General features: G+C 45.9%; 1 protein-coding gene across 1 annotated transcript; it reads left to right on the top strand.

Moving 5' to 3' along the window:
- Nucleotides 1-162: 162 nt before the first annotated feature.
- On the top strand, nt 163-14,676 carry ROGDI (rogdi atypical leucine zipper). The gene is made up of 11 exons (XM_035339822.1): nt 163-258; nt 1,876-1,947; nt 3,050-3,132; nt 4,426-4,480; nt 5,331-5,411; nt 7,778-7,873; nt 11,117-11,215; nt 11,687-11,800; nt 12,529-12,578; nt 13,097-13,223; nt 13,762-14,676. Exons 1-11 carry the CDS (start codon nt 163-165, stop codon nt 13,801-13,803), a joined length of 915 nt encoding a protein of 304 aa, XP_035195713.1. The 3' UTR covers nt 13,804-14,676.
- Nucleotides 14,677-15,169: the final 493 nt, after the last annotated feature.

Here is a 15,169-nt window from a genome sequence, read left to right as displayed (position 1 = left end):
GGGGGGGCGGCGGTGGCTGTGGGTGTGAGGGACTCGGCGCCAGAGGCCGCCGTGCTTACGGGTAAATAACCGTGAGCGTTGGCTTGACCTTGGTCGGCACGGCGGTGGGAGACAAGGCCTAGGAGCGAGCTGGCAGGCACGGCAGGCGGCTCAGTTCGCGTGATGAAAGGCCGAGGAGGCACGGACGAGCTGACGCTGCCGATGTACCAGTGGGCGGGAGCTGCCAGAAGCAGCGAGGGCTCCCCGCATAGGGACCGGGTTGGAGCAGGGTAGGTGGGAAGTCACAGGGTTCAAAACATAAAAGCACAGAAAACAAGATTTTTCTACAGTTAATGCGGTGTGTAGTATGTCTGGCATTCCCCGAGAATACAAACGCGCAGATGTAGTGAATGACCTCAAATAGAAACGTGTACCGGGGGGGTTCTTCCCCCGTCACTAGGGGCATGGAAGATGCCAGTGACAATTTGAAGTGGAATAATGTGACCTAAAACACGCGTGTGGTGACAGCGGGGTGGTGGAGGCTGCAAATGCCTGTGCTCTGCCTATGTTCCTTCCCCTCCTTCGGGAACCTGGAGGAGAGCGTTAAGGAGAGTGGAAGGGCAGGGGGCCTGCTATGCCCGCGCAACGCCCAGAAACCCAAACCAGGACTAACGGGAAGGAAGGGCAGTGGTGCTGCGCTCACACGGGTAGGACAGACAGAATCCCATCTAGCATTGCTGCGTGTACCTAGTTCTTCTGGGTGAACCTGTGATCTAGGTGGTCCTTGTTCTAATCCTTGTTCGTACAGCTCTTGCATAAGTAGATACAAGTAAATCCATCAGCAGTCATTTCATGTTTCTCATGGTAAACAGGAACTATCTAGCAGAGAAACCTTAGGCCTGGGGCTTGGATAACTTGGCTGAAAAGTCTGGGTTGACCACAGCTTTCTGACTTTTACTTGGGGCAATGTGCTCACTTCATTCCCTTCCAGTACTTTCCACGTAGAAAATTTCCCATGTCTTACAGGGTAGCAAGCATAAATTTCTTCTCTATCCCTTGCTTGCTTCTTTCCGCGCTTTTCCCAATGATTTTCTGAATGGGCTCTTGGGCTTTAGCAGAAATGCTGAACTGCGTTCTGGGGATTTGTTTTGTAAAGGCTTTTCTGTAGCGGACAGCTGACGCCTGAGGTGTTATAACAGATACAAACTTGTTTGTTGCTGAATTTTGCCCAAATGATTGGGAATCTTCCGTTTTTCTTTCCCCTGGACACTTTTTAATTTAGCTTGTTTTATTTTTAGGCTGCTGTTGCTTGGTAAAATGTTGTTCAAGGTGGGATTAGGGTGGGGGTGTTTTAGTTTTTGTCTTTGTTTCTCAACATCTATTTGGCAATAAGTTAACTTTACCCAAGTTGTACCTTTGTTGTCTCTGAGGGTAACTGATAAGAGATCTCCATGTCTTTGTCTCAACCCACAAGGTTTTCATCTTGTTTTCTCCCTGCATCCTGTTGAGGAGGAGCAGGAGATGTGGTGTCAGCCCAACACAGCAGCTTAAAAAAAGGCCTCAGGGTGTGAAGCAGTGGAATTTGAACTTCCATCCGAAACACACATACTGTGCTGTCTGTTATCTCCTAATCCTGTGATTATTGATGCAATGACTAGAACAAATGCTGTTTTGTTAAAGCCAAAAAAAAATATGAGGACAATTCACTTGGCTGGGGTGGAAAAGTGGGGAACAAGGCCTCTGAATGCAACTGACACATCTTTCTTCTGCTAGCATGTGGTGTAAACATCACATGTAACAGTACACTTACAACTTAAATAATTTCATGTCAGAGATTTATTTCCAGTACTTGGCGAACATTTCTAATGATTCCACTGCTATCTTTCCACAATGTAGGAAGAAGAGTTTAAATGGCTTTTACAAGAAGAGGTCCATGCTGTTCTGAAACAGCTGCAGGATATTTTGAAGGTAAGGGTAATTTGCTTAATCTGTTTTTGTGCTGTGGGTTTGTTTGCTCATCAATGTGAGGAGTGGTGGTAGATTTCTCTTAGCGGAAGAAAAAAATAATCTTAGTTGAGAGTACACAAAAAGGGCCATCAGGCGTGTCCAGTGTTTGCCTGTCCTTTGGTTTTGAGGATTCACACTGAAGCTGTTTTCTCCCAGATTGCTCTTTGCTGAGAGAGCTGCTTAGGAAAGCCATGTGGAGGCAGCCAGGCATGTGTGACAAGTGTTTGCCTTATGAATATTTTCTGGAACAAAGAATCTGGATCTTCATAGAGATTTGTCATGTGAGGGTGGAAAGGACTATGTTAATCTTAACTATCAAGCTTCTACCTGTGCAGCCTCTTGCAGCGCATGCCTTCCTCATCTGAACCCATCCTTCCCTCAGTACGCCACCTTCTCTGCAAGTTCCTGCCCCTTCCAGAGGAGCGAAGTGTGCAGCTGAGCTCAGCCTGTGGCACTTCAGCCAGCCCAGTACGGGCTGCTCTCAGCTGTGTGGGCAGCCATGAGGTGATCTGGTTAGAGGAGGGAACACCCACAAGAGCACCACTCTTCTGCTTGATTGATCTTGAGCAGGCCCAGCCCGTGAACACCCGTATGGCGGAGGCAGTGTGTGATGTAAGAGCAGGGGCAAAAATGTGGAGGTGAGGGGAGGTTGCCAAATGAGGAAAGAGTGTAGTGTTCTGACTCAGCACATGGCTTAATAGCGGCTGATGACAACCTGCATTATCTGTATAGAAAGTAACTGGTTTGAAGAATTTCTTAGTTCTAAAGGTGAAATGTGGTTAAAAGATAGTCAGCAGCCAGTATAACCAGTCAGGAGGGCTGATCTTCAGGGGCTGATGTGAGAGAGGTCGTGGGCAGCCCCTGGGCACATCTGCACTGGCCGAGGTCTCTGTGCTCCTGTCTGTGCTGGGCAGGGTGCAGGAGTCACAGAAGTGGCTGCACTGTGCCAGACCCCCACCAGCACCTCCCCTCTGCTCCTGCCTCGCCTTTCTTCCTGGGCTGCGTGTGGGCCAGGCCTGGTGGGAGCTCCGGCACTGACCGCTCTGCTCTCTCCCCTGAGCAGGAGGCCTCGCACAGGTTCGCCCTGCCTGCCGGTGGCTCGGAAGGTGCGGCCAAGCAGGAAAGCTTTGTGCTGAGCACAGCGGGGTAAGTGGCTGTCGCTGCCGGGTCACAGCTGTTCTGCCGGGCCGCCGGGTGTGGGCACCGCGAGCCTTGTCTGCGCCGTGCCAGTGCCCGTCCCGGAACTCCCCGTTGCTGGTGAGGGATGCTGCTACCTGAGCGTCGTCAGTAAAGGTCCCCGTGGTGCTGCCAGCGCGAAGGGGCTTCCTTCAGCGTGAGAGCTCGCCTCAAGGAAGAACAAACTCCTGTGGCAGGTTCCCTACAAGTCCGTAGCTGTGTTCCAGGGGCTGCCATAGCCAGACATCTGCAGTTTCCTGCTGAACTCTGTAATACAGCCGTTGAATCCTGACCACACACTGGTGTGTTGCACCAGTGCACTGTTGTCAGCAGTTCTTGTCAAGGTGTGTTTGTTGGATTCTGGGCTTTGGGAATTGGAGTTACAAGACTTGAGTTCCGCTCTTGACTCAGTTTCTGACTCTGACCTTGGACAAATCTTGCTCTTTGCATTTATCTCCCTAAGACAGCAATCATAAATCTCTTTGGCACAGAACGAAGTGAGATCTGTGCATAAGCTGCTATAGAAATGCAGTCCTTCTGAAATGGCTGTCCATTTTTTCATCTTCAGCATAGTCCTCTGTCTGAATATCTGTGCCCTGATGGGGCTTTCAAGCTTGCTGCCAAGTAGCGCCCCTTAGTTCTTAGAAACAGCATGGTGAGCGCTTAAGAAGGGTGTGCTGTTACTGTATTGTTTTGAAAGTTGTATTCTTCAAATCTTAACGCATTAAAACTGAGTCCAGTTTTTTCCACTGTTGCAAGGTGGATCTTAAAGTGCTTATCTAAAGAGTCTAATATACTGAAATGTCAGCTATGGCTAAACCGAGTTCTTGACGGCCCAGGTGCTTCAGTCTTCCCCTGCTGTTTGCTGTAGATACGAGCCATCTTACCAGAATCTGGGATTTTTTTGTAGCTTTCAACTCCCGTGTGATCCATCTCTGACTTCAGTGTCAGTAATCCATCCAGTATCTTGTGATCGTGCCTTTTAGAGCTGTTTGTAACAGCAACCGAATTGTTAACATTTAATATGTGAAATAAGCCTGTTTCAGAACAGAACGTAATGTCTTAGGCAGGGGGGTAGGGCATGGTGGACTGGGGATCTGGAAGTGTGGGGAGAGTATACCTGCATCTTCCAGCTGACCCCCGGAGGGAAGGGACCTTGACTGGCTGCATGTGATGGGGAGGGACAGCGTACTACTGGCAGTTTCTGTATGTGTCTGTTGCTTCTCGTGACCTGTGTTGCCCAGATCTTTCTTCTCATTTCAGCACAGACCAGGTAAAAGGTGTGTTGACACTGCAGGGAGATGCCCTGTGCCAAGCTGTGAGTACTTCCATGCTTCCTGTTTTGTACCATAAGTCATCCTTTCTTTTTACAAGTGATCAACAAGTATTCTTTGTCTTCCTTAACAGGCTTTAAATCCTTAATGTTTCAACAACTGTTGAAATTTGTCAAGATCCAGCATCTTGAGCCCTCTTCCTCAATGGTATTGACATACCACTGCAGTGCCAAGGCAGTTTTACCACAGCTTTGGTGCCAGTTGAACTAGGCAACGGATATGAGATGCCTTTAATTTGAGTTACTTGTTTGATGGCAGCCTTTGAGCCACTGCCATGCTGCCTAGATTTAGGATTCGAACTGTTGAATTCTGTTAAAAACTTCATTGCAGAGCTGACATCTGACTTTGCCTGCATGTGCTGCTCTGCTGCAGTGTTGTCTTCAGCAGGGAGGAAGAGCTGCTAGATGAGGCAGTCTGTAGTCTTAACTATGTAAACCTTTGGACTTGCATGTTTTGCAAAAATTTTACTAGTTTGTCCACAAGAAAGAGGTGTAACTGTCAGGGGTATGGTAGTAATACCAACTGATCCTAAAATTCCTATGGCAGCTGGTGAAATTGACTTTTCTGGGGATTCCTCACCTTTATTACCTGTACTGTTGTAATTTCAAACTTCATTGGGGACCTTCTGAGTTGAGATGGTACGTCCTGCCTGCCTCTTGATACACTAAATGCCTTTCAGCTTATCCTTTGTATTAGCATCTTCCTTGAAGAGGGCTGAGGTTCTGGTCAGCAGCTTGTCAAGGTGGTGTGGGAGGCAGAATGGAGTGGGACTGGCTGTCCCCGTATTTGGCACGTGGGGATTACTTGCTCTCATGTTTTGTTTCTTTCTTCAAGGACGTTAATCTGAAGATGCCCAGAAGTAATCAGCTTCTGCACTTTGCGTTTCGGGAAGACAAGCAGTGGAAGCTGCAGCAGGTACTGTTAACTTCAGGTGTCCAGCCCTTTGCAGAATGTGTGCCCTCCTCGCTGTCCATGAAGGCTGTATCTGTCCTGCGTTACCTAGTTCTGGTGGTAAAAGCTAAGGGAGGAAACGTGCATTTAAATTCAGTTACGGTGCTAGGAGAGAAGTGGGTTCTGCTTGTTCCTGAAAGACCAGCAAGCTGAAGGCTGTTGACATCTCAGTCATGATCCTTTAAAAGGAGTGCCTAGGGTGTGTGTGCAGTACGTGATTAGTTGTAAAACCCAGGCTAGCAGGACAAAGAGCAACTTCAGAGGCTTTGAGCTGGTTCAGTAGCTTGCTTTCATTGTCTTACAGAAGCATTTCTTTATGATGAGAACAGATCTCACTGCATTGTGCTCTTGTAGCATAGCTGAATTTATTCCTTAAGGAGTCAAAGGGATGCTGAATACTGAATTTCTTCCCCTTGTTTTGCTGAGAGAGATCTGCTTCCAGGACCTGATCTAGTGGATGATCTTGAACAGTTTCCCACAGTTACTTTGTCATAGCTGAGTGAGTTGAAGAAAGGTGTATCCTATGTATTTTCCTCTGCCATACCCTGGATTTTCTAGTTGATCAGTGCTTTTGGTCCTTGAGTGCAGTGTGCAATGGCTGTTCTGGCAGTGGAGTGAAAACTCTGCTGGGTAACTGTAGAAATCTAGAAAATTGTGTGCTTGAGTTCTTAATGCCAAATTGAGGTGTGCCTTGTCCTTGAATTGCAAACAGTCAAGAGTGTAGATGAAGTGAGTTTGTGCCTTACAACAAGGCAAGGGAACTTTTGTGCTAAGACTGCACAACCCATAATTTTTGGCTGTTGTGTGCCACTGCTCAGTTGATGGGCTTCTGCCAGCTTTTATGCAAAACACCTTTATTTACTTGGAAAAACTGTTGCAATGTTGTTCAGATGTGGAATGTGAGTACCTAAAGGACTCTGTAGGAGCATTTACTGTGATTATGTGAAGATCTTTGTCCTGTCTGAACTGAAAAGGACCATCTCAAATCATTCATTGCATCTTTCCATAGTGCGTGGTGCCAGTTGGATTCTTTTTCTCTGTGCAAAATAGGTTAAAGTCATAGGTAAGAAACTGTAGTATAGGCACACTTCTGAGGAACGCAGGTGCAGGCACAGACGTTCTTAGCACCTTGATTAGAAAAGACAGGAAATTCAAGGGGAAATAGCAATGTCCTTATAATAGCAGAACGAGCAAGTTTGCCAGCACTGCCAGGAACCACATAGTTTTCCCAAAAGCATCTGGAAGATGTAAGGGCTGGAGGTGATGGTGTTTAGAGATGTCATAGCCCCAGTACCTGCAGAATCTGTGCAAGCTATCAGTGGATTTTATCTTTCCTTTCTGTAACCTCCAGTCCAGCAGGACTCCTCTGTGATCCATGAGCCCACGGTGAGAAGGAGCCAGTGACTGGATCTGTGTGAGAGAGGCCACTGCAAATTTGAGCTCAGATCTGGTGTTGCTGAGGAGCAGTGTAGATGAATTGAACTACAAATATCCCGAGCTGTGTTAACCATCTCCCAGCAGCCACCTTTCATACAGACTTGCCTGCCTGACCTTTCAATCTATTTCTCCCTATGTCTTACCTCATTTATTTATTTTTCTTTTCTTTGTTGCTTCCTGGAAATGAATACAAGTCAATTTCTCCCAGGGTTTTCCTCCTCTGGTTTGTCTTTGCATAAAAGCACTGGGATGTGCCTATCAAGCTTACTTTCATAGTTGTCTCTTGGCTGCAAGCAGTCTTGCTTAAGAGGAACTTGGGCTAGCTGTGTCCTGAGTCTGGTCATGTTCCACACAAGCAATGCAGTGGCAGCTTCTTGAGGATGGTGATAACACTCAACCCCAACAAGTACAGGGCTCTGGCATGATGCCATAGACACTGTGGGAGAGAACAGTGTTTGCTGCTCGTTTCTTCTATTGATACAATTTGTCATTTGTTTTTATCCCTAAGGAATAAATCATCATATGTATTGCTAGACCTGGCCACCATATGCCATCAGCAGTGAGAATTCCTACCTGAATAGTCATGATGGGAGTTCTCACAGGATGAGAGTGCCTCACTGTTCCTTTGGGGCAGCAGCAGTATTTTTGCTGACAATTCACATTGTAGCTTTCAGACTGTTTAGAATTCCCAGTCCTTGGGTGAAGAACCTGGTAATGGCTCTAGACAGCAGTGGTAGATTTATGTTAGCAAATGTCTGGTTCTCAAAGAAAACTGCCCTTACTGTCTGAGTGGTCACCATTTTCTTAGGGCCAATGAGATAAGGTAACCTCTGCTTTCTTGCATGTATTAGAGACAGCGCTTATATGATGGTGCTGCATTTGTACCTTTGCAGATACAGGATGCTAGAAACCACGTTAACCAAGCAATTTACCTGCTTATGAAGAGAGATGTGAACTACCACTTCAAAACAGGCTCAGAGGTTCTCAAGGTGAGCAGAAAGCACTCTCTAGTTGAGTTGGAACATACACGTTTCTTTCCTTCATTTGTTTTTTGACACTTAATGCACGTTACTGTCTTGACTGGAAATGGATTCCTCAGTTGTACCTGTATGTACGTGTGTCGAGGAGTATCCATGAGACTTCATATTTGACGTGAATCTCTTACCAATCTAGCACCAGTAACAGCGTTGTAAATCACAGTGAATGGTAAACTGAGCAGTGAGTGCCCTGTTGTACAGCAGTGGTGTTTTGAGAGAACCTCCTTAATCTTTCCTGGGTGGTGCAGTGATGCAGATCATGCTCTTCCCTGTCAGTCAGTGCTTTTGAGAGAAGAAATGAGGCAGTCATCAGCAATGAAAAAATGACATTTAGTACTTACAATTTAATGATGATTTGAAAATGACTTGCTGATCAATGTCTTGCTGTCTGGTACATGCCAGCTGTTTTGTGCCATAAAGCCTAGCCCTCTGGTTGGTCATGCTCTCTGGACCAGAGCTGGGATTTACTCAGAACCCACCACAATATCAAACAAGAAAAAGCCAAATCTTTTAAATCTCCATATGCACAAGGGGTGCCAAATTTTTACTACCAATCTCCTTTTAAATTTGGGGTGAAAGGAGGGGGGAGTAATTAGTCATCATTTCTAATGCCTTTATCTTAGCTATCGTGAGCTCTATAACAGACATATGTTGATTCCCACATCTGGAAAAGGAAGTCTTCCAGAACAGAGCATTTGAACTGTGGTGTTCCTGGAAGGATTGGACCAACGATGAGCTGGTTCTTTAGTGCCCTAGTTCATATGTGGTTATGGATGGGGCAGGGGGGCATTCAGTAGTTGTTGTATCTATGATGTGGTAATGGGGAGAACTAGGACATACGTTGTTTTCCTTGAATGCCTGCTCTTTGGAAGAGCTTACGATAAGTTTGTCAATGCTTCTGTAGCATTGGCAGTAATTCATCTAATCTTCTCTGCTTTTTCTTGTAATGAGTAGATGTTATCTCTTCAGTTCCTGGTAACAGTTAAACTATATTTGTCATGGAATTGTAAAATCACAGGATGCTGTGGGTTGGAAGAGACCTTAAGGACCAGCAGCATTCACAGGCTTGGGTTGGAAGAGACCTGGAAGATCATCTGGTTCCACCCCCCTGCCATGGGCAGGGACACCTCCCACCAGATCAGGGTGTCCAAAGCCCCATCCAGCCTGGCCTTGAACACTGCCAGGGATGGGGCATCCACAGCTTCTCTGGGCAAACTGTTCCAGTGCCTCACCACCCTTGTAGTGAGGAATTTCTTCCTAATATCTGATCTCTATCTCCCCTCTTTTAGTTTAAAACCATTACCCCTTGTCCCATCACTACACTTCCTGATGAAGAATCCCTCCCTGCCTTTCCTACAGGCCCCCTTTAGGTACTAGAAGGCTGCTCCAAGGTCTCTCTGGAGCCTTCTCTTCTCCAGGCTGAACATCCCAGCTCTCTTAGCCCGTCTTCATAGAAGAGGTGCTCCAACCCTCTGATCATCTTTGTGGCCCTCCTATGGACCTTCTCCAACAGGTCTGTGTCCTTCTTGTGCTGGGAGCCCCAGAGCTGGATGTGGTATTCCAGGTAGGGTCTCATGAGAGTGGAACAAAGGGAGAAGATTCACCTTCCTTGGACTGCTAGCTATACTTCTTTTGATGCAACCAGGAATACAATTGGCTTTCTGGGTTGCAAGTGTGCATTGCCAGCTCATACTCAGTTTTTCATCCACCTATAGTCTCAAGTTCTTCTCCGGAGGACTTCTCTCAGTCCACTCATTGCCAAGCCTGTATTCACATCTGGAATTAACCTGACCTGAATGCAAGAGGGCCAACAGCGCCTGTTCTCTAGTTGGGCTCCCTATCACCTGCACTAGGGAGTTATCCTCAGTGCACGCCAGTAGTTTCCTGGCTGGCTTGCAGTTTGTTTTGCTGCTTTTCCAGCAGGTGGCTGCATGGTTGAAGTTACCCAGCAGGATCAAGGCCTTGCAAGCGTGATGCTTCCTGGAGCTGAAGAAAGAACTCTTCATCAACATCCTCTCGTTGATTTTGTGGGCTGTAATAGATGTCAGCCACCGTGTCCTTTGTTGGCTTGGTCTCTGACTTTCACCCAAAAGACCTGTATATTGATGTTCTTTAAAGATGGCTCTGTGCAATCAATCCTGTTTTTTTTTTTTTTTTTTTTTTTTTTTGTTTTTTTGCATGGAGGACAATTCTTCCACCTTTCCTTCCTTGCCTGTCTCTTCTGAGCAGTTTATAGCCATCAATTGGAACGCTCCAATCATGTGGTTCATCCCACCAAGTTTCTGTGATAGCAGTCAGGTTGTAGTTTTCCAGCTGGGCAGTGGCTATCAGTTCTTCCTGTTTGTTACTCATAACATTTGTGTTGGTGTAGAAACGTTTTGTTTGGGTCTTAAACTGTCTAACCTTTTTGGCAGAACTTTTTTTGGAGGGTTGGATTGGGGTGTTCCTCACTACTCTGAGAGGTGTGCTTTTCCTCTCTGTTGCTCATGAGCATGTAGCTGGATGTTAACCTGCATGATACGTTGACTTCTGCCCATGCCCCTCCCCTGTCTCTGACTGGCAAGACAGAGGACACCATCTGGTCCTCTATCCCTTTCATTTGTGACCCCAGGACCATGAAGTCTTGCTTGATCTTGCTCAGGCTGTGCTGTACCATATTGTTGGTACCCATGTGGAAAAGAAGTAGGAGGTGGTGTGTGCCTTTTACCAATTTTGGCAATCTCTGCAGCATCCCGGACCTCAGCTCCTGGCAAGTAGCAGACTTCCCTTGACTGCATAACAGGCTGGCAGTTGTGTGTCTCAGTGCCTCTCAGTTGGGAGTTACTTCTAGCACTTGCCATCTTCTTCTGCAACTTCTGGCAGGCATAGCTGGTGCTGTTTCACTGTGTGAGTCTTGCTCTTTGATTTCATCTGCTGTCAAAGCTTCATATTTGTTACTGGTTGGTATTTTTGCGGAAATGATTGTCATGGTCTCTTATAACTCATGGCAACAGGTTGACACCTCCTTTTTCAGGGTCCTATCTGTGTCTTGTTGATGTTTTTTTATCTGCTAGTCCATGTGGTACTAGCAAGTCCCTTCCCAAGTCCCCACATCCTGAGTGGAAGCGGTAGTGGTTGTTGCAAAATCCTACAGCCTTGCTATCAAGAGCTTTCCAGGGGTTGTCACTCAGCAGTGTAATGTACATTATCTTACAGCTTATGGATGCTGTGATGTTACAGCTCTCAAGAGCACGGAATCGTCTTACCACTCCAGCCACTCTGACTCTACCAGAAATTGCCTCCAGTGGTCTCACAGTAAGTGCGTGGTAGTCTAGAACTCATACACTTTATGTCAGGATGTTGTACTACATCTTGATGAAAGTGGATTTCTGAAACCCCTTCTGAGGCAGAGAGGTGAAGTAAGCACAAGCCCTGAGCTCAACGTTTTTGGCTGTTTCTGTATCTTCCTGTGGGAGAGCAGATGACTTGGGCATGAGGACTCTGGTTCTCAGAGAAGTTCTGTTCCCTTCCCAGGAAGGTTGTACAGGGATGATTTCCCCCTGGGAATACTGCTCCATCCTATTTTGTCACTAGCACTCATGCCAACACAATCTGATTAAGTGCAGCAAGAAGAACAACCATTGCATGTGTGCTGCTCAATCTGTTTCTTTAACGTGTCTCTCACTATGGGATAATTGCAGTATAGCTTATAAAAAGCAAGTGATTTCCTAGCATTAGAAATAATGGTCAGTTCACTGTTAAAGAAACAACTTATTTTCTCACCAGAGAATGTTCGCTCCTGCTCTGCCTCCAGACATCCTTGTGAATTTCTACATTAACCTCAATAAGCTGTGCCTGACCATCTACCAACTCCATGTGCTGCAGCCCAGCACAACTAAGGTGACGCCTGCTATCTCTTCAGCCTTGTTTATTTACCCCTTCTTACCTGTCACTATGAGATCACTCTGTTATTTGTGCACTGTTATAAGCATAAGGCAATGCAGAAGTGACTGTGACCGACACTGTGTCTGTTTAGGTCTGCTCCGGTCAGCACTGGCTCTAAACGTAGTTCAGGTCATGGCCACTTAGCCAAGAAGAAAATAGTACCCTGAAGAAAGTCAGAAATTATTTTTTTGCCAAGTAATGTTTTACCTTACAATGTAGTTTGATAACTTTACATGCTTTTGGAAGGGTATAATTGTAGTAATCCAATTTACATTGAAGTAGCATCTGGGGTTTTTTGAATGGAGTTCTGATGGTTACTTTTCTGCTTCACATGTTGCATTGGAGTCAACTTGATGTCCCCTAAAAACAGCATTAAACTCTTAAGCTTTATGAGATGCAGTCCTTCCATATGGATATTTTTCCTAAAATCAATTTCCTATTTTTCTTCTGGTCAGTGGGAACTTACTTTTCTTGTTCTAAAATCTGGATCTTAATTGCACTCAGCTGCTGTGTAGAATGTGCATTTTCTGAAGGAGCAAGGTGGGATCAACGGGCTTGTATTCAATATGAACGGGGGTAATCAGGTGTTTCTTGTCAGGCTACTGCGAGTGCAAATAGTAAAGGTGTTCTAAATGATTAATTTACTAACTTAAAATCCTAATGACCCTTGTCTTCTCCTCTAGAACTTCAAGCCTGCTGGAGGATCCATTCTACACAACCCTGGAGCCATGTTGTAAGTACAATTACTACAAGGCTGTGTAAAAGGGATAGGAGGATGCTGAGGATGAGATCCAAATGAGATCTCAAGACAATCCACACACTTCTGATATAAAAGGCTACCCCGCCACTTCTTCATGGCCTATCCCTTTTGAAGAATTTGTAACCATCCATTGCAGCACTCTGGTCATGCAAGCCATCCCACCAGCTGTGGGTTTTCAGGATTCCAGTCGCTCATAGAGTGCCTTGAGTTTTGCAAGAGATGAGAGCTGTCAGCCAAAATGAACATCAGGCTGTTGGTATTGCCATCTGCATTTCCTGTGTTATGCCTCTCTGGAAAGTGGTAATATTCTACTTGAACCTTATTACATTTTTTTTAACTCTGAATCCAGTCAAACTGAGAGTTTGCATTCTGTAACTGCCAGATGCTTTTTTAAGTGTAGAAGTTGTTCTGATCCCTTGTGTGAGAATGGAGGACAGATGAGTTCTGTATTTTGTGCTGTTTTGTGTGAAACTGCTTTTTTTCCTCTCCAGTGAGTTTGGCAACCAGCGGTATGAAGTCAGCCATGTCCATAAAGTGGAATGTGTTGTCCCATGGTTAAACGATGCCCTTGTCTTCTTCACAGTTTCACTGCAGCTTTGCCAGCAACTGAAGGACAAGGTAATACCCTTAGAGAAGGGTCTTTGTTTTTTAACTCAAGACTTTGAGAGGATCTGAGGTTTAAAAATCCGATGTGATGTTAATTTGTGTGACTGGTACATGAACTGAAAACAAGCAATGAGTCAGTGCTCTGGAGCCTTGGAGCTGGGTGGCAGTGCCCAGCAGGCAGTCATCTGGGATAAATGCAGCGTGGCAGATGTTTGCTGAACAAGGCTGAAAGGAGCAGGTAGAAGCTTTTGTGTTCTCAGTCATGAGCTGGATGTTAGGAAATGCCAGCGTGCTGAAGAGGAGGCATGGAGAGGCTCAGCGAACTAGATTCCAGAGGAACAAAGTTCAATTCCAGCTCTGCAGCTGACCTGGCTGCCAGCTTGATCAATGTGCTCTGAGTATCTTCAGTGACAACAGCAGCAAGTCTGCCCTTTTGCAGTGCAGTGCTGGATAATGCTGTAAAGCTTAATCTGTACGCACTAGTCACACATTCTGTCTTCTATGGCTGAGGGGACCCAGGAACTTACCTGCTTATCTTCTTGTTTTCCAGATCTCTGTTTTCTCCAGTTACTGGAACTACAAGCCATATTAATTCTCTGTGGATTGTCCAAACACTTAAAGCACTTCGAGCATCTCCCTGTTTGTTTTCCATGTGCCTGTTGAGTCCAGGTCAACGTGAGAAGTTCTGTGTGGTTTGTTAACCCTGTGGCCCTTTGTAGGGTAGGGTCGATGCATCTGGAAACACACATCTGGTGGCTGTGTCTGGGACGTGACTTTGTACATGAGCAGGGCACCAAGCAATGCTGTGTGGATGGGGGGAGCTCCCACCTATCTTCTTCCTCATGTGTTTTTTGTGGTTTACACTTTGCAAGCCTCTGATTTACACTAGTCCCTTACAAGGAACAGGGAGCTGTGGAACACTCTCAATAACTGTATTTGCAAACAGTGCTGTAACTAACTGCTGGACTGTGAGCAGGTTGGGAAGGGATGAAGTTAGACTAATATACCACAAAAAAAAAGTGCTGGGCATGTTGCTCCATGTAGTAAAGTATGTTGCTGTGGCCTCATCCAGTTGCTGTTATGACTAGCTCAGAGCTCTTCTCTCCAATCTGTTCTGGCTATGCCCATGATATTGTTTCCCCTTTGAGGAAATTCTTATTTGCTACTATTTTTTTTTCCCCTGGCACCAATGTGATAATTTGTGTTATTTATTTTTCCTAAGCCTTAGTTGAGCCACTTGTTTTTTGCTTTTGTTTTTTTTCCTGATGTAGTGAAAATTTTCATTACCAGCCTTTGGAGCTGCCCTCGTACCTTCAGCACAGATGTACAGTCTCACATTTTGTCATTAAACTCCAAGTGAGTACCATGGTACCATGATCTGCTGCCTACCTATGAATGCTACAGTATGTAAATCATCCCTCTTGCTATTGATAATTGTGAAATAAAGAACCTCATTCCTGCCATACTTCTGTGGGGTGTCAGTGCTGAGAATGAAGATTGCCAAAAATTCTGTGCTATTTTACAAGTGAATGCTTTAGTTTTGCTTGCTGTTTTTTTTGCTTAGAGAAGGGAGGACAGTAGTGGTCTCAGGGTGGAGCTGTGCAGCCCTTCAAAGGCCAGGGTTGGTTTGTGTACCTTCAGCCTGCAGCTCTTAGGCCAGTGCTGTCTGACACCTGAAGCGTTTCTCCAAAAATCTCTTGATGGTCATGTTTGGGAGAGGCTGTAGCTACTGTGGCTGGGCTGGATTGGCACATGGAGCTGATTGTAAGTGATGAGGAAGCATTGCCTGGATCCAGTTTGACCTATCCAGCCTGTGTTTCTGATGGCCTTCATCGCTGGAGGACCTTACCCAGGAGCCTACGTTTGTACTGAGGAGAAGACTGGAGGCTCATGGTGGTCCCTACATGCAGTCAGGGCCGTTGGGGGCTGTCCTGACAGCATGCAGGATCCTGTTGCTT

This window comes from Oxyura jamaicensis, chromosome 14 (assembly GCF_011077185.1).
Source record: "Oxyura jamaicensis isolate SHBP4307 breed ruddy duck chromosome 14, BPBGC_Ojam_1.0, whole genome shotgun sequence".
Classification (NCBI taxonomy): domain Eukaryota; kingdom Metazoa; phylum Chordata; class Aves; order Anseriformes; family Anatidae; genus Oxyura; species Oxyura jamaicensis.
The sequence above is the reverse complement of the archived record's forward strand: the minus strand, read 5'-3'. Positions and strand labels throughout refer to the sequence as shown.